At 43.0% G+C, this 19182-nt stretch overlaps 1 protein-coding gene across 4 annotated transcripts in view; it reads left to right on the top strand.

Annotated features, from left to right (window-relative positions):
- The window catches only part of pisd (phosphatidylserine decarboxylase), a 63551-nt gene that overhangs the window by 32449 nt on the left and 11920 nt on the right, over positions 1-19182 (top strand). The window contains exons 1-2 of one of the 4 annotated variants that reach the window (XM_007910901.2): positions 10741-11132; positions 15570-15735. The exons of 1 other annotated variant lie outside the window; for it this stretch is intronic. In XM_007910901.2, the coding sequence (XP_007909092.1) occupies positions 10969-11132; positions 15570-15735 (330 nt within the window). In that variant the 5' untranslated portion in view covers positions 10741-10968. Of the gene's footprint in view, positions 1-10740; positions 11133-11204; positions 11570-15569; positions 15736-19182 lie in introns of those variants that run through there. 2 more of the 4 variants (XM_007910902.2, XM_007910903.2) reach the window with 2 other exon arrangements.

The following is a 19182-nucleotide window of genomic DNA, read 5'->3' as shown; positions in this document are numbered from 1 at the left end:
TTTTTATTAAGAAACTTAATAAACACTAAATTTATTGTTGAAACACCACTCTGTTAATCGTTATCAACTCGTGAAACAAGGCAGGTGTGGGGTGCAGTACACTGGAGCCTTAATAAACAGAGAATTAGCAAAACATGTCTACTGTCCTCCACACAATGTGTCACTGATGATAGCTGTGATAACCTGAGTGAATACTGAGAAGAGATGCTTTCTTGGAAGACAGGATAACGAGAAGGCTGTGCCGTAAAAGCATAGTAGGTATAGACTGTGATTGAATCACCCTTTCGGTCAGGAAAGGTGTTTGGAATGGAGAGAAAATGTTTTAAAGAGGGACTTTTGTGACCTAGTGATAGAGAAATGTTTTGAAGCACCAGGGTGTTGCTCACAAGAGAATGATGAACATGACTCTCTATATTAATCCCTCCAAAACAAAACAATAATAAATTGGTCATTTTCAATCCATGACTGTTTGTGGGACATTGCTGTGCGCAATGTGCTGCCGCGTTCGCCCACAAATATACAGTCAATTCACTTTATAGTATATTCTGTGAAGCGCTTTGGGACGTCAAGAAGACGTAAAAAGCGCTATATCAAATGCAAGGATTATTAATATATTTTATGTTATAATTCACTATAACCACTGCATTCACACAGGGATTAGACTGAAGGAGACTGGCCAGTTCTCATCCTCTCGGCATATTATCTATAGCACAGCAAGATCCCCCAAAAATGGAAGAAATAACTTTTTAAAAATCACCCTCGGGGAAAATCCCAATAATTTAATATCAAAAAAGTTCTTATGGGTCAAACGATTAGAAAAGAAAAGAGCAATTCTGAAAGAATTCAAAAGGAAAGAATGGATGTTAAATTGGAATACTCGCTCCCCAAATATTTGGAAGTAGAGTATTTGATTTTTCTTTTGGGGGATTGAATTTTTTATTATCTTCACCACTTTTCATATCCTTGCTTCTCCTTGAATTTTTTTATTTTAATCTCCCGTGAAAGTGATACGTGTGTGAAGGAGCGAGCAGGGGAAGAGATAAGAAGTACTGATTTTCCTTATCTGAATAACTGATTTATTGACTGTATAATAACTGCAAGCTCGTACTTGAAGAATAGTGTAAATCTGAGGAGAAAGAATGTTTTGCAGGAATTTTCTGAGACAAGTGTAACTAATGCAAAACAACAACTAGAACAACAAAATGACATGTGTAAAGCGCCTTTCACGCCGGGAGGACATCCCAAGGCACTAGACAATCAGTGTTTCGGACCCGAGCTGGGGGTCGAGATCGAGGAAGGTGGAGGGCAGGGGGGAAGGAGGGTGATCGAAGGCACGGTCGAAGAGGAAGGTCTTGAAGGAGGCAAGGGAGGGGGTGAGACGGAGGGACTGCGGGATGGAGTTCCAGAAGTTGGGAGCAGAGTGGCTGAAGGCTCACCTACCAATGGTGTGGTGGGCGAGGAGGGGGTTGTGAAGCAGGCCGGAGCCCACTGAGTGGAGGGAGCGAGCAGGTTGGTGGGGGTTAGGAGGTCACAGGGGTAGGGGGAGCAAGTCCATGCAGGGCTTTGAAGATGAGGACCAGGATGTTGAACTGTATCCTCTGTGTGATGGGAAGCCAATGGAGTCGGATGAGGAGGGGGTTGATAAGGTTATGGAGCCTAGTGCGGGAGAGGATACGGGCTACAGAGTTCTGGAACATCAACAAGTAGAGAGGTTGATGTTTTTTTCCCTTCAACCCGGCGACTTCTGTTTTTATTCAGATTTCCAGCATCTGCAGTATTTCGGCTTGTTTCCCCCCCCACAGCAATCTTAGAGGTCAGCTAACTTTGCTCTTGTGCTTCACTGAACTTGTTAGATTACTGCCTTGTAATTAGCTTTGCATGTTAATCAGTGCTATTGGCTAGTAACCTAAGGCACTAAATATCTGCAGTATTCATGATCCACTTGTGTTCTGCTGCACAGCACCTCACAAATCATTTCTTGTTTCTAAAATAAATATTAGCAATGAAAATTAAATGCATGGACTACTCGATTTGTATTCTTTTAGTGTGCCATTTCTCATTTGGGGCAGTATTACTGCTGGAGGATTAAGGCATTACTGTGTTGTTCAGGCTAACATTCAATTCTGGATCTGCAAGTTGATTATTTAAATGTAAGACTTTAGATTTAACCAGGTTTCTGATATATGCAGAAACCCATCATCATGCTTAAGAGTATCCAAACAAAACTGAGAGTTCCAAGAATCCCACCTACACGTGGAAATTTGCGGTGTATTAGAACGAAATACACGCTCTCTCCCTGGAGGGATGCAACCAATTTAATAATAATAATAATTAATAAGCCTTGCATTTGATATAGCACCTTATCACGTCGTCGGGGCGTCTCAAAGCGCTTCACAGGATGCACTATCTAGTGGATTCACTGCGTATTTTGTGGGTGAAACGCAGCAGCCAGTTTGTACTCAGCAGCGTCTCACAAAAAGCCATGGAGTGAGAGATCAGTTTTATTTGGGGGGATTGTTGGCCAAGACACCGGGAGAAACTCTCTTCTCTTTTCAAATGGAGTCCTGTAGCTCAGTGGTTAGAGCACTCGCTTTGCAAGTGAGAGACCTGAGTTCAATTCCAGGCAGAGGACGAAACCTTGGGCAAGTTTCCTTACTCCACACAGAGCCTAATAATAATCCCTTCAAAACAAAAAAACAATAATAAATTGGTTATTTTCAATCTACGACTGTTTGTGGGACATTGCTGTGCGCAATTGGCTGCCGCGTTCGCCCACAAATATACAGTCAATTCACTTTACAGTCTATTCTGTGAAGCGCTTTGGGACGTCCTCCCGACGTGAAAAGCGCTATATCAAATGCAAGGATTATTATTATTATAAATGGCACCATGGGATCTTTAACATCCACTTGAACAGGCAGACAGGACCTTGGTTTAACATCTTATCTGAAGTACAGCAACTCCAACAATGCCACACACCCCCTGCACTGCATTGGAGTGTCAGCTTACACTATGTGATTTGAAGTCCCGATGTGGGGCTTGAACCCACAACCTTCTGATCCAGAGGTAAGAGTGCTCCCTCTGAGCCAGGATGTTGCAGGGTGGCAAGCTGTCTGGCAAGCTTACCTGCTCCTTGTTTAGCTAGGACTACTCTAGCCATTAGGGCTTTGTCTCACATAGTTAATGGGAGCTGAGTGGGAATAATCCCAGCCCTCAGTGACTGGTCTGCCCCTCCAAGTCTCAATGATGAGCCAGGTTGGATGGCTGTGCAGTCATCAGCAGTGCCCAGGACTTCACAAATGTGTCGGAGGAATCCTCTCCACTGTGTGCCCAGGAGCTCATTAAGGAGAACTGTTTGCACAGAGGACTTATACGCTATCAGCTTGACCTGCATTGGGACCTTGCTGTCCTTGAAGAGAGCTGAGCACGATCAGAATGCCCTTTGCCCCCTCTCAAAGCAGGCCCGCAGGGTTGGGTCCAAGCAAACGTCGGTGTCCACCACAATCTCCAGGTAACTGGCATCTTCTGCAAGACATTTGAAGCTTTCTTACTTGTTATGCTACAACAACAACAACAACAGCTTGCATTTATATAGTGCCCTCCAGGCTGGGAGGCGTCTCAGAGCTTAACAATGGTGGAGCCCAAGGCTGAGCCAAGGGGAGGGGGAAGGTGACCGTTGTGCGGTCAAAGAGAAAGGTCTTCAGGTGCGACCTGAAGATGGGGAAGGAGGGGGCAAGGCCAAGGAGTTGAGGGAGTTCCAAAGTTTTGGGGCGTAGTGGCTGAAGGCACGGCTGCCGATGGTGGAGCGGAGGATTCGGGGGACACGGAGGAGGTTGGTCGGACCCAGTAGAGCAGAGGCAAGAACAGGTACTGCTGTGGGGAGAGAGGAGGTTAGAAAGATGGGGTGGGGGGGCAAGGAATGGAGGGAATTAAAAACTGGAGTGAGGATCCGCTCTGTGACAGGACTCAGTGGAGTTTTGCGAGGACTGGAATAATCGGGGTACGGAGTTTAGTTTGGGCGGCAGAATTTTGAATGAGTTGAATTTTGTGAATAGTGGAGGAGGGGAGACGGCGAGGAGGGGGTTAGAATAGTCCAGTCGAGAGGTGACAAAGGCACGGACAAGGGTTTCAGCAGCTTTTGGGGTGAGGTTTTGTCGGAGGTGGGCAATGTGGCAGAGGTGGAAGAAAGTGGTGGACTAAATACCTTTCATCCATCAAAATGACATTGTACAAATTATGGTTGTTTGGTCACTCCATGGCTATTGTGAGACATTGCTGTGTGCAATTGGCAGCTGTGTTTCCTCCACAAAATACAGTCGATCCACTTTACAGTATGTCCTTTGAGACATATCAACGACGTAATAAAGCACTATAGCATATGTGACAGTGATGATTATTATCATGCCGCTGAGACCTTCAAACTGATGACCTTCTAATTTAATTTTTAAAATCCCGAATAGGCAAAGTTGGGTGTCAGTTTGTATGGCTTCTGAAACCTTGCCATTTTGTTAATCTGAAGGCGTGCATGTTCCTTAATTGCGCATGGAAATGGTATCAGATGTGGTCTGTAGCAGTTTTCCAAACGACAAGTAATGATTTAAAATTAAATAACTGCAAAAATCTCTTTGTGGTGTGTGGCCAGCCAGCAAACACGTTGAATGTTGGCTACTAGAATTTCTAGCCTGTGTCCGCATTCTCTCGCTCTCCAATTTCCCCCGTTGCTTTCTATCCTCTTTTCTCCTCTCTGTGTTAGTTGTTTCCACTTTTTTTTTGCTGCTTTGAGATGACGTCCCAATTGCTCTCCTTATTCTTCCTCCCAAAATGTATATATTATTAGTAAATTACATCAGCTATCTCTGGCCCCAAATACTAGTCAATGTCCTCCTACTGAAACTGTGTAAATGCAATTTGTTGTTGAAGTTGTTTGTGATCTTCTTCACCGTTAGCCGTACTCTCCATTTTGTGTTATCCACAAAGTTAGTCATTATGCCCCAATATCTGATCAGAATCATAGAAATGTACAGTACAGAAGAAGGCCATTTGTCCGTTGTTCTTTTTAAAGAGAAACGTTTTCAGTCCCATTGACCTGCCGTTTCCCCATAATTCCTGTAATTGACTCCTTTTGGATATCTTGTTCCCTGGCAGAAGCTGATATTAATCACCGCCCTCAGCAAGGCATTCCACATCCTAACCACTCTATGCTTGATAAAGATCTTCCAAACTTCCCCATTTGCTCATTTACTAACTGTCGTAAATTAATGTCTTCTAATGCTCGCCCTGACCGATGGAAATTATTTCTCCTCATTGACTTGTTATCAAGTCCCCTATTAATGTTTAAAAGAACTAGTATCAGGCCACCCCTCAACCATCATTGTACCAGTGGGGAAAAAAGCCAAAATTCCTACAGTCTCTGCTCATAGGCCAAACCACTCACCCCGGGATCATTCTCTGCATCCCCTCTATCCTAAAGTAGGGTGACCAAAACTGGACAAAGTATCTATATAGATGGGGGAGACGGCCCTCTTGTCTCGCTATTTGAACAACAACCCTGACCCTAACTCTCTTTCCTAGCCTTTAACCAGCTCTATCCATGTTGCCACTTTTTCTTTGTTGAACCATCATTTTTTTTAAAAAAGCCTCTTGATGGTATGGCTTTATCAGAAGACGTCGCTCTCTCGCTCGCTCTCACTCGCTCGCTCTCTCGCTTGCTCACTCGTTGATTGACGCACAGAGCGCTGCCAGCTGATGCCCACATCTCTTGTAAATCAAGCAGCCCCAAGCCTATAATTCTGTTTAAGGAACCCCATCAAACTTCTCATAAAGCTTTAAATAATCTCCTATTGACATTTTAATATTGTATCTTTTCACATTAATATGGTCTGTTTTTGATGTTAATCCTGAATAAATTGACAGGGCAGACAGCTGGCTAAGGACACTAGTCTAAGTGCCTCTTGTCAGGGCTCAGGATTAAACCTGAGAAAAGCGATGAAGGGCTTTCTTTTCCTAACGGCAGGCAGCGCAAAGCTGAAAGTGAATTCAGCTCGAGAGCATAATCCTGGTCCTAAATGTCGCAAAACCTTATAGAATGAAAAGCTTGGGGTATTATTAACTGCTCAAACACCTTTTTTTAAAACACGATGGCTGTTGTTTGACTTCAGTTTTATTTTGACGATGACCCGGAAACAAATTTGAATAAATTATGAAAACTCGACAAGTTATTTGCGTTCGAGGAAGAGAACTGGCTCCAAGGTGACATGCTTGGTGACGTGAATGTCGGAACTGAACCAACCCTCTGTGGCGGGCTCAGTAGCCCTGAGCCAGGTGGTATTCCAGGGCACTGCTGATCCCAGCCCGGCCTGACTCATCAGCAGGACCTTGGAAGGGCAGACCAGTCACTGGGGACAGGGAATCCTCCCACTCAGCTCCTGTTAACCCTGCAGCCAAAGCCCTAACGGGGAGGGTGGTCCTAGCTGGACAAGCGGCAGGAAAGCTGGCCAGACAGTGATATCAATGGCAAGTTATGTGGTTTTAGCTGGTTAGACTCCAGCAGTTACCCCAACACACAGTCTGTGCTCCCCAAGCCTTGGCTCTCGCTAACCTGTACCTAATAGCCTCCAGAATTAAGTAATCAGGATATGTCCCTCCAGGGAGAGAGAGAGATCGCATTCCAACAACCTATCTCTGGGATTTCCATGTGTAGGTGGGGTGCATGGAATTCTCAGTTTAGTTTGGATCCCACATACAGTCGTGGATTGAGTGACCAAAGTATTATTATGTATTTATTTTTGATGGGATTATTACCCCCAGAAAGCAATCCACCAATCGACTAACAAGCAGGTTCCTACTTACTGCTGGGTGAGCAGTAAGCCATTGCAGTAGGAATGCTGATTACTGCTGAAGGGAAATTCCTTGTTTAGCAGTAATTATTCCATAGGCCACATTTAAAGTTTAAAAGGTTATTTATACGTTACTAGGTCTTGCAAAAAGTCGTTTGCCTTTCCTATAAAGCCTTCTGGTACCAGTCACTGGAAGGCATACAAAAAAGAATACATGCGGAAAGGCTCCTTAATTGTTAATGCGTTGTGCTGTGCCAAGTCTACGGCCGTTCTCTAAGTGTGTTCTCGCCGTTGGTTGTAGAGACTTCGATGTTGCATCTCACAAATATTTTCCTTTGCATGTCTATTTTTTTTGGTGCGTTTGGGGTTCCCAGTACTGCACCTCACAGACTGAAACCTGGGTTTGAGTTCCTGCATTCTGGATTGTCGTTCTCAGCCACAGAGCACACAGATCACTGATGCTCGCTGGCGGTGCATGTAGATCTGTTGCTTATTCTCTCTCTCTCTCTCGCTCCCTCTCTTTCTCTTTCTCGTATAAAGTGGTGGTGTTTTGAGGTTGGTTTAGATGTAGATGAGGTGGAAAATATAAATCTCCTTCCCCTCTCACATCAAATAAAATCCCTAATATTAAAAGAGTGCACTCAGTTTATGAGGAAGTCCAGATTAATGTGGTTTAAAATGTTTCGTTCAGGATTCCATTCTTATTCTGAAATAAATCCTGCAACAGTTCCCTTCTTTAGTAGTAAAACTGTTTAATGCTGCTGTGCTCTGATTAGGCAAAGTAATCCTAGTGTTTTTTTTCAAAAAATAAATCATGTTATACACTAGAAATAAATCTCACAACCAACGCAGCCAAAACCCTCGTCCACACCCTTGTCACTTCCTGGTTGGATATTCCAGTGCCCTCCTCGCTGGTCTCCTTAGTTCCACAAAATAAAAAAGTACAATTAATCAAAGCTCCGTCGCCCGGATACTCACTCGCACGAAACTCCCCACCCCCATCCCCCCGGTCCTTCCCAGGCTCCACTGGCTCCCAATTACCGAACGGATCGATTTCAAGATCCTCTCATTCGTTTTCAAATTCCTTTATCCCCTCGCACCTCCCGACCTCTCCGACCTGCTCACCCCCAACTCCCCCACCCACTGTCTCCGCTCGGCTGGCTCCCTTGTACCCTCCGCTCCACCATCAGTGACCATGCCTTCAGCCACTACGCCCCCAAACTCTGGAACTCTCTCCCTCAATCCCTCCTCCTTGCCCCCTCCCTCCCCACCTTCAAATCCCACCTAAAGACCTTCCTTTTTGATTGTGCTTTACGGTCACCTCCCCCCTCCCTCTCCCCCTGGCTCAGGATCAGACTCCGCACTGTCAAGCACTCGGGGACGCTGCCCCAGGTGAAGGGCGCTGTATAAATGCAAGTTGTTTTTTAATCACATCCATTTTTTTTCTTGATCCTGCCCTCTCCAACACAAACACATTGCTGTCTCTCTGACAACACTAGACTGTGTTCCCCGTTCCTAATCCAGGGATGCTGAGGCCAGTTACTTCACCTCAACTGTGATCAGCGAATTCAACACAGCCTCCTGGCCGGTGTAGCCCAGTGCTGCATTGGATGGTACACTTCCCCACCAGACCAATGGGACGGCTCCATAAGGAGGTTTCAAGAACAAATGAGATAGATTTATGTTAGAAAATAATATCTGGGGAGACAGTGTGTAGTTTGGGCCACAAATGCAAGGAATATTATTATAACTTGTCAAGCAACTTCCAGGATCTGGTGGAAGGTGAACCAGATGGGACTTAGTTTTCTTTCCCTGAACAAATTCTTATGTTCTTAAGTTTTCAAGAAAATCTAGTGTGCTATTTCTACAGCAGTGGGGGAAGTTGGGAAGCTAAGTAAATAAGGTAACATACACTCAGCCTTTTCTCAAAAAGAAATTCTTCTTGTTTTTGTTTCAAAAGCATTACGATACTGGTAAGTGAGAACGCTGGGCTTGGGTTGGGTTGGCTTGGGTTGGGTTGGATGGGGCTGGCCTAGTAACTACGGATAATCTCCCATCTTCCCTGCCGCTAATTTTGCTACAATTTGCAGAGATGTGAAAGGAAGGGAAGGTGTGATGTCTTCCAGTTTTGGTGACGTTTCCAAAAAGTTGAATGATGTAAACTGGCTCCATCCATTGCAGCAAGCGAAGGCGAAATTATGGGTTAAATCAATTCCTGTGTTGAATGATAAATTGGTGTAAAGTACTGTTTGGTTAGGAGCCCGCTTATTTAAGGTGTATGTTTTAAACAAGATAATAAACTACTTCTTGGTGCCCACTGAAATAATAATACTGGAAACCATGAATATCCCTCCATGATTATTATGGAGAATAAATTATATCTTTATGAGAATAAATGAGTCACTTATAAGAAAGGGGGGGGTGGGGTGGGGGAGGAATCTGGCTTTTTGGAAACTTGCCTGGCTTCTTAGTGTGGTAACCCTTAGAGCACTAGTTAATGTAGCATCCGTGGAGAGAGGAAAGTGAGTTAACGTTTCATCTGAAATGTTAACTAATTTTCCCGTCTCCCCGTAGATGCTGCCTGACCTGCTTGCTGAGCGTACCCAGCGACTTCTGTTTGTAGTTATTATACTAGTCGCTGCAGCTCCACGCACTGCACTGCACTGCACTGCACTGCACGGGGGCTGAAACTTCCCCAGGTTTTCATAACTTGTCTAAAAGAGAGAATTTGCGATCTGGTGGCTCAGTGTGTGAGTGCACTGTGTGATTATTGAGACTGAGTCTGTGTCAAGACAGACAACAACCAAAAGCCCTAGATATTCTCAGCGAGGATAATTGTGGGCGCTTCCATTATAAACTGGCCATTGTGCCGCTGGCCTGATCAGCAAACTGTGTGTTGGGCTCATCTGTGATGCCCTCGATGGCTGAGTGGGCCATTGTGAGTTGCCCCCATATGGAGAATAGCCCATTGTGTATCCACACACATTGGAGAACGACCTTACATTACCAGAGTGAGTCACTGCTTTTAAGGAAGAATAAGACGCGTAGGATAAAGGTCAACTTTCAAAAGGTCCCGAACAAAGCAAACTCCTTTTTAGGTATTGTGAAACCATTTGCTCTGCGGAGATCAGCCTTTTCTCAAAAAGAAATTCACACTTGTGTATTTTCTATTAAGCAGTGAGGGATGTTGTCTGTCACATTAGCATGGTGGGTGTTTCCTCTCTCCCTCTCTCACTGCAATGTCTTTAATGTATTTGTCTTCCAGGCTGGTATGCATGAAATGGGTAGGAATGCCTAACATTCCACAAAACAATATTGAAATAAAATTCTTGGCAGTTGGTACTCCAGAAGTTAAAAATAATTGCTGCAGGAGCTTATGCGTTGAAACCCTGTATAATAATAATACAATATTAATAACAACAACCCTTGCATTTGATATAGTGCCTTATCACATTGTTATTTGTTTATCACAAGTAAATTGTGTGACCGAGACTCACTCACTCTCTCTCCCTCTGTTTCTCTGTCTCTCTCTGGATCTCTGTGTGTCTGTGTGTGTCTCCCCTTTTCTCTCTCTTCTCTCTCTCTCTTTTCTGACTCTCTTTTCTGTCTCTTTTCTCTCTCTCGTTTCTCTCCTCTTTTCGCTCTCTTTCTCTCTCTCGCTCTCTTTCTCTCTCTCGCTCTCTTTCTCTCGCTCTGTTTCTCTCGCTCTCTTTCTCTCGCTCTCTTTCTCTCTCTCTCTCGCTCTCTTTCTCTCGCTGTTTCTCTCGCTCTCTTTCTCCCTCTCGCTCTCTTTCTCTCTCTCGCTCTGTTTCTCTCTCTCTTGCTCACTCTCTCGCTCGCTCTCTCTCCTCTCTCCCTCTCTTCTCTCTTTTCCCTCCCCACTTTCTCTTTTCTCTTCCTGTCTTTCTCTTTCCCTCTCTTTTCTCTCTCTCTCTACAAAGCTTGTTGCGCATTGACATTTCTACAGCATCTGTGCCGTTTGCTGATAAAAAGGAAAGCCGTCAGTCAGCAAACTGTGGGGGATTTGGCAGCTGTGGTGGTGTTGACATCACTTCCGGGCTGTGGGGAGTCAGTTAATCCTGTGCTCATGTGTCACTCCAGTCAGTAGCCGCCAAACACTGAAGGGAGGGAAATGGTGAGATGTCGTAAACCTCTGAATAATCCCACATGTTACAATCTACACAAAGTTAAAATCCACACCCGGAGACCTCAGTCCACCAATGCCATCCCGACAGAGCAGCGAGACACCGAGACCTCAGCCCCACCAAATGGTGCAAGTAGGCGAGCGCGCTTCAGGTACTGCCCATCATCTCTCTCTCTCTCTCTGTGTCTCTGGAACAGCCATTGCTGATCAACAGGGCTCCCGTTTAATCACCTTTCAGCCAGTCCGTGCTGGCTGAGTTAGCTGATTAGCTGGGATATATAGAGTTATTGTGCTGTGACAGAGAAACAAAACCAGAACAAAATCAAACTAAAACCATCGGTTTAGCGGCGAAACTGAATTGTCATTGTGAGAGGGGATGCAGGAGAGGGAGGGAGAGGGAGAGAGGGAGAGGGAGGGGATGTGTTTAAAATGCAGTGCTATTGCTTGTTGGTGATTGGTTTAGTGTTGTCTGCAGTGGAGGGTGGGAGGGATGGCCTGTGTAGGGGAGCCTGGCTGGCAGTCAGGTCCTGTGTTCTCAGGGAATGCGCAGCGGTTAAGTGTGTGTTGAAGGCTGAGCGATGCGTTTCTGGTGAGTGTTCCTGGTGTGGGTGTCTTAGCGAGCAGTCAGGTCAAGGGCATTTGTGAGACTTGATCACAATGAACTTATTGTTTTTATTTTTTTAAAAAACACAACACAAAGCAGATTAGCAGTGGCTGAGTTTTAAACTGTAATGTTGGGGAGAGGGAGAAACAGAGAGAGGGAGAGTATGGGAATAGCCTTTTGTTGCAGTGTTCCAGGAACCACAAATGTGCAGTGATTTGTTTGGAGTGCTGCTGGTGTTTGCTGGTGTTTGGTGTTTGCTGGTGTTTGGTGTTTGCTGGTGTTTGTGTAACGTGTTGGCTCAGAGCGAGCAGTTAGGTTTGAGGATGCTGGTCCTGAACACACTGCGCTGTCTGCTCGCTTTGGGGAAAAGTCTTTTCTTTCCTCCCTTCCCCGACTTGTGTGCAATACTCCTCCAAAGTAGAAGGGGTGAGGGACCGTTAGTATCCGGCCAGCCCCAGCTTTCCATGTACTAATCGCTCTGAGACGCTCCCCTGCGTGAGAGGCGCTATATTAATAAATCATAAATACAATAAATATATTATTGTTGTTGTTGCTAACATCGAATACCCTCCAATGTGCAGGTTGTTTATGTATTAAAGTAGAATGTAAGGGATTTGTGGGATTTCACTATAATATGCTTAAGACTGTTTTCTAATTAACGATTTTCACAAAGGAGCAAGCCAGATTTCTGTGACAGTTTTTTAAGTCGATTTTTAACCCTATGTCGGGTGTTTTTTTCCCCAAAAAATAAAACATGTCGAGTGTTTAAAGAACAGTGAAAAGGGGGAACCATTTCTACGTTTGATCGACTTGTTTAAAATATCGAGGGCTTTGCAAAAAGTGTAAAATGTGACACTTTTTAAAGACGTGACTTTCCTGACTGGACTTGAAACGGTTCAAGAAAATGGAATAAGATGTACAATATCGTACCCACATGATTTGATGCTTAATGCGGGGCAAATGAATTTTACTGTAATTATTGATGGAGTTCCTGCTTTACATTGGGAAAGCCATTCTCATCAGATGGGGTTTGATGCTAAAGGAATGTTTCAGATACAATACGTATTGATTAAACTATAATATGTAGAAGCAACATTACAATGTAATATATCAGGATTAAGCTGTTTTATTAAACTACATTAAGGGCTTTGAGACGTCTCGAAGCCATGATAAGGCGCTATATCAAATGCAAGGATTATTAATATTTTTTTATTTGTGAAATCTGGAAACGTATAAGGTGACAACGTAGCCGTGTTTTACAGGAGCAAAGCAACAACGGTGAAGACAATTTATTTTATTTCACCCCTTTACGGGAAAGCTCCTATCCCATCAAATAACTCCAAATCAGGCTTTTTTTAAAGAATATGTTTTGTTCCTTTCTATGGGCAACTGTTTATTTATTTGGGCCACTGTTTCATGATCCCCCCCTCCCCCCCCCCCCCTTGTTTTTTGCTCAAGGAGCTATCTATCCTATGTAAGCCTTGACAGTAAGTTCTTATAGGCTGCAGCTGAGCCCTATTCTATCCTCGCTGATATCCATATACATGGATATTTGAGTTGAGGTCTCTGGATAATGATTAGGAATAGAAACCTTGATGTTTTCATACCCCGAGAGAACCTATAATCTGCACTAATTGGGGCTGTTGGGGACATGCAAATGATTCGGATAATGTGTCATCTATTTTTTTTAAAAAAACAAATCGCCTACAACACGAGCCAATTCCATCAGTGTTTTGCCTTTATCCTTGTCATTGCTTTATGTAGTTTTCTTTAAATACTCTTTGAGGGTATTTTACTTCCCTTGAGGAGAAACGCCCTCTGTTTTCTTCCCTTTGTACTTAAGCGACTCTTGGAGCCTGTACCTCTGTTCTGGGCGGGCGGGCGGACTGACTGACTCCTCTGACTGATTCCTGACCCTTACAAGGAACAGACACTGCCCGATCGGAATTGTCTCTACTCTCGTCGCCAGAGAGGACTGCTGCCCGCCCGCTGGAGGCAGCTCATACCACACATTGTTTCTGCGTATTATTGCTGGCACCCAATTTGGGCATTTTTAAATGAACGGAGGATGTGAACAAGGAATTTTTTTGTGTGATTGCTGTTTTCCCAGTAATTTCTTTTGATGTCCATTCCTTCCCATTGTACAGATAAGTTGGCCTGCTCCTAGCATTTTTTCCCTGCACCATCCTGTAGCCATATACAGTGCGAGATTGGCACAATCTGTCTCAACTTTGGAGATAACAACTGGGGAATCATCAGGAACACAAGACTCTTTCCAGCTACTGTTACTGGAATAGTTAGTGCCCAAATGTGGTTCACCAGTAAACAAAGTGTGATACGTTTCCATTTTTCTTTTGATAAGTTCTAGTAAGCAAATCTGTTTGTTCTTTCCATAGAAATATATATATATATTTTATTTCTCACTGTGTATGTCTTGTGTTTTAAAGGTGACATGCAGTGCTTGCCTTTAAGTTTTCATTGATGTCAGCGTTTTAAATCTGTTATTGCTCATGACACAGATACTCACAGGGCTCTGTTTTCCACCGGCTATATTTACACAGCTTCTGTTAACTGTTAGTAATGTCCTCTTTTCATTGCTATGAAGTGGCTTTCCTGAGGCACTCCCCCAGAGCCAAACCCTGGTCACCAGTTGTTGGCCTTTAGGTCTGATATAAGTGGAAACCAGTTCCTCATTTTCAGTGTGGTGATTTTTGTCTAAAATATTAAGATACTGTTATCAAAATGGCCTCACAGATGCCTGAGAGTGAAACCATGAGAATCCTCCTCGCGATCATCAAGGAGAGTGAATTATAGCTTTCTGAACGAGAAATGAGTCAGCAGTTTGTACAATCTAATAGTATTAATCCTATGCTAATGCTATCATCCACTCAATGCTATATACAGTGTCTCGTGTTAATGTGAATTTTAGTCACTGCCATTGGTGAGCATGTGGTTTATCTGACTCTGGCGATTGAATTTGTAAAATACAATCTGCTGTGAAGCCAACAACAACAAAACTACATTTGCATCGGGCCTTTCACGTCAGGAGGATGTCCAAAGCAAAAGCCTGTTCTTGGTGATTCAAACCAATGTGTAAACGTCTCTCAAATGTAGAGACATTACATTACATTAGGGGTGTAAACCCAGGGCATTCTCTAAAATGATGATGAGCTGACGGACACTCTCACAGTTGTGTAGAAGGCAGTTTTCTAAAGTTCCAAACCCAGGTTAGTCTGAATTGGACCAGATTTGTGCGTTTGACAAATTAACTTGACCGCTCTGATTTGTGGGTTACTTTGGAGCTGAATTTGATTTGGTATTTACATTGTGTATTGAGCTTCTCTCAGGCAAAGAGACTTCTTTCTCAATCTACCCGTACCGGCAGTTTAGGAGCTCAGGACTGCAATCTCACCACGGCTATTGGGTTTCTCGTTAAATGAAGTCATTTGTGAATACAAAGGCCAGTGTAAGAGAGGAAGAGCAATGGGTGAAAATCTGAAATGCACGTAGTCTAAGCTGTTCAGGTGACAAAACTATGACAACGAGCTTTCAGGTCACAGATAAAACCAAATGTTTATTATGCAAGTGAAATAAGAATCACCCCCGATTGAATTTGAGTATTTTGCTCGTGACAATAACCAGAATTGTCCCTCAATGTTTAAAAAAACCACACTGGATTTGCTGAATTGGTTTAAAATAGAGGGCAAATGGTAAGTAAGTTTTGACAAATACATGGTGACCCAAAAGTCGTGATAACTACTCCATTATCTATATAAAAAANTATATTTATCAACATTTCTTTAAGACTGATTAGACATTGTAATGTCATCATGACTTTTATGGCCACCCTGTATCATCTGTAACGGGTACAAATTTTGGCATTTGACCTGGCATCAAGCCCCGATGAAAGTGACTGTGTGTTTTGCAAAGTGATGTGTTTCTGATGACACTCTCTGGCTCACTCGCTGTGTGTATGATTCCACAGGTTACATTTCCCCCAGCTGGCACTGCGGCGCAGGTTAGGCCAGCTGAGCTGTATGTCCAAGCCCGCACTCAAGCTGCGTACCTGGCCTCTGTCTTTTCTCTATTTCTTCCTGCCATTTAGTGTCCTTAAACCTCTTACTAAAGTAGGATGGCGTGCAACAAGCAGGGTAAGTGTTTGGCATTGCAGGTAGGGGGGCTTGAAATCCCAGCATCCAAAGCTCTTTTGTGGCTCAGAATGTATTTTTGATGTTTGTCTCATTGTGTATTGTAGCTTTGTGATATTATATGTGCCGATAGAACTGTAGGCATTTTAACAGAAACTAGTTCATTATATATACCTGTGCCTTTCTAGCTTTTCCACTATATACTTTCTCTCTTTCCCTATTTTTACCTTTTGTATGTTTGCACCCTTTAATTGAATTAATTTCTTTTAAATGCTGGCTTCAGTTGCCGTTTATCATGATTGGCTTCCCGTCCTATTAATCCTCGTCTGTATTTTTTTTTAAAAATTCTAACCGTTCCTTTACACTCCTAGCGATAATCATAAATTTATCAATTTTTACTGCAGACCTTCAAAACACGCCTTTATGCTCAACCTTCTCTTCTCCGAAGAATGCACGCTTAGTGTTTTTTTTAGTCCTTTTGTTTGTTCTCTGGTATCATCCAAGTAAATCTACATTGCATCCTCACCTGCTTTATGTACACTGCATCCTCACCAAAATGTACATACATCAAAGTACCACAGCTCTAGTTGTAAAATGTGTTTTTATCATTGCTGCCGTGTTATATTGTATCTACATTATATCTATTATAATTAAATCGTATCTACACTATTTGCTTAACCAGAAATCACATTTAGGGTTTAAAATTGATACTCCACTGACACCGTCGTGGCAATGGCTATTATTTTGGAATGGCTTTGAAAAATGTCACTTTCTCCCTCTCACTGGGAAGCTGGACTCCTTAACCACTTGCATCTCTTTTTTGTTCCTTGTTAGTGAACGTAAACTAACGAGTATGTGAGGCAAAAAAAAAGGAATATCATTGGTTGGCAGCAGTCGCAGCTGAATTTAAAATGGGATCGTACCACTTCCTCTCACAAAGCATGAGCCGCGCAGATTAGAATACCTAATTGTGCTGGCATCATGACAGAAACAGTGGACTAAAGCCACATTCTTGGCTGGGTTTAAAGAGCATCTCTGTTAGCACCGGCAACAGAAATGCTTCAGACATTGCCATTGTATTCTTAGGGAAACCTAGCCAGTTATACAGAGGGCTGCTTTGCTGGGAGAAGACACAGATTTGCATAAACAGATGTTTTTTTTGTTGTTGCATGTTGGAGATATTACCCTCTTTCTTACGAATCCGCAGTTTTAATTTAAAAGAAACGAAGTATCTCTCAAGCTTGGCGGAGTTATTTAGGGATGTCTATGTGAACGAAAGCTTCCTGAGGTGGATAGGAGCAAATCAAGAGAGCGTGTCACTCTGTGATTCTCATGCACTTAGCAGCTAGCCCAAGAAAACGTTTGATGGCGAGCTGCAAGTGAGATGTTTCTCTTTCCGTCGGTTGTGAAAAGACTTGGAGTGAGACAGCGGAGAAGATAGATTATTTTCAAAGCCGAGCAAATCCAATTTAAAAAGCCTAGGAACTTGAGACAAGGCCAGAATAAATCGGCAAGTTGCAGCACTTTTGTACCAGCCTCTCTGTCCATCAGTCCATCATAGATAAATCTGGGTAAATCAGGAAAAGCTCTCCCTTAGGAGGGGAAAATAGAATTAAAGTAAGATGATAACTGTGAAGAAATGAAGATGGAAGAGAATTCAGAAAGTGAATCAGAAGAAGGGGGGAGAAAGATAGATTAAAAATGTTATATACCAGGGTCTTGTATCATTGTACTGGGATCCTAAATAATTAAAGTGACTGAGAGCTGTCAAATCTGAGGAAACCAATCTTGTTGTGGGTGTCTCTATTGCTGTTTCAGACGTCAGCTAAGACGTCATTCAGTCTTTAGAACGATCCTTTGCTTATACGTGTTCGAGACTTTGTAGCTGCCCTTATTTTGACGGCTCAAACATTAAGAAACTTTTTTAAAAAAATAAACGCTACTGGTAGAGGCTGAATTTGATATGACTTCATTTTTAATTATTAATTTATTTTTTAAAAATCTTGCTGTGGTTTGGGGTTAGTGGAGATTAGCACCGTCTTTTTACAGAAGATGTACAAGAAATCCCTTCCCACATTGCAGCCTGTCGTTCCTTTGCTATCAAATCCTTGAATCTCGTTCCAAATAGTGCATTTCACTAAGTATAGATTGCAAACGGCATAATTATTTCTTATTCATTCAACAACCCCTTTACAAGCTCTCCCTGTTATCCACGTTGGAAGGGGATATTGTTCAGGGACTTTTTTGATTAATGACCCTTTTGCTCAGGTGATCTTCCTTTATCTATTCCATTATTTATCTATTCTTTTAGAGCCAAACACCTAGTTATTCTCTTATCAGCAGCAGGCGTGAAGTTTGACTGGAGGCGAGTTTGAGTGAGTTTGACTGTTTTTGCCTTTGCCCAAGTGGCCATTCTCTCACGTGTGAGCTTTGATGCTGAATGTTGGCAAACGTTTAACCTTCGGAGGTGTCCCATCCCTCTTGATGTTCACAAACACACCCCTTGTGATACGGTTCTTTTCACAGTCCTGTGTTTTTTTGGAGGCTTGATTTCTTTTTGTGCAATCTTGATTGTTTTTCACCATAATCTTCAACAACATCTGTTTTTAAGACGTCTTCCTTTCTCATTTGTTGCTTTGCTAATTTCTGTATCTCAATACTGGACTATGGAGGCACATCTGGAGACTTAGAGGTGCTGTTCTTGTTTCAGAGTCGTTCAGTCTTCAGTCATTGCCATTGTCAAGATTACAGTCCAGTGTCATGGAAATTTCCCAGGAACCAATTCGTACAATATCTGTAGTCCTGATCTATCGCTAACTTTCAAAAGTGTGAAACCTCGTTCAAATTTAGCAAAAGAATTCCCTGAGACCATAGTATTTTCTGGATTCTCCTCCCTATTGACAACTTTATCATTCAAAATTTGAGCAGATTTTGAGTTCTTTTTGAGGACTCGCAAGACTTCTCCAGCGCGAGTCACAAAGCTGTTCAGCCAAGGCTTCTGTGAGCAACTCAGCCCCATTCAACACAGATGGGTGAATGGTGTTCTCGGAATCATTGCAGTTATCAAGAGGATATTGATTAGGAAGATTGGAGAAGAGCAGGAGAAAGTACAGAAGAAGAAACTGTTTATCAGCCTTCCTTTATTCCGGGATGTTGGTGTGAAAATCCTGCAAAACTGGGAATTTACATAATTCATAAAATCACAACACTGGGTCAGATGAGGACCCACTCAATCTCATCCTTCCAGAAGATCCTCTATTCACTATTTTCCACCCCCCCCCCCCACCTCCCCACCATCTTCTCATCTCAGAATAGAGCTGTTTATAAACAAGTCCAGTATCCTGGCTTCCATTTCCCTTCTTGGCAACCAATTCCAGTCATTTATTACTCTGTGGATAAAGAAACAATTCCTGGTAGGAAACAGACTCATCAATTTCATTTTAGACCTAA

The sequence above is a fragment of the Callorhinchus milii genome, unplaced genomic scaffold (assembly GCF_018977255.1).
Source record: "Callorhinchus milii isolate IMCB2004 unplaced genomic scaffold, IMCB_Cmil_1.0 Scaffold8, whole genome shotgun sequence".
Classification (NCBI taxonomy): Eukaryota; Metazoa; Chordata; class Chondrichthyes; order Chimaeriformes; family Callorhinchidae; genus Callorhinchus; species Callorhinchus milii.
This window is presented reverse-complemented; position numbering and strand designations above follow the sequence as displayed.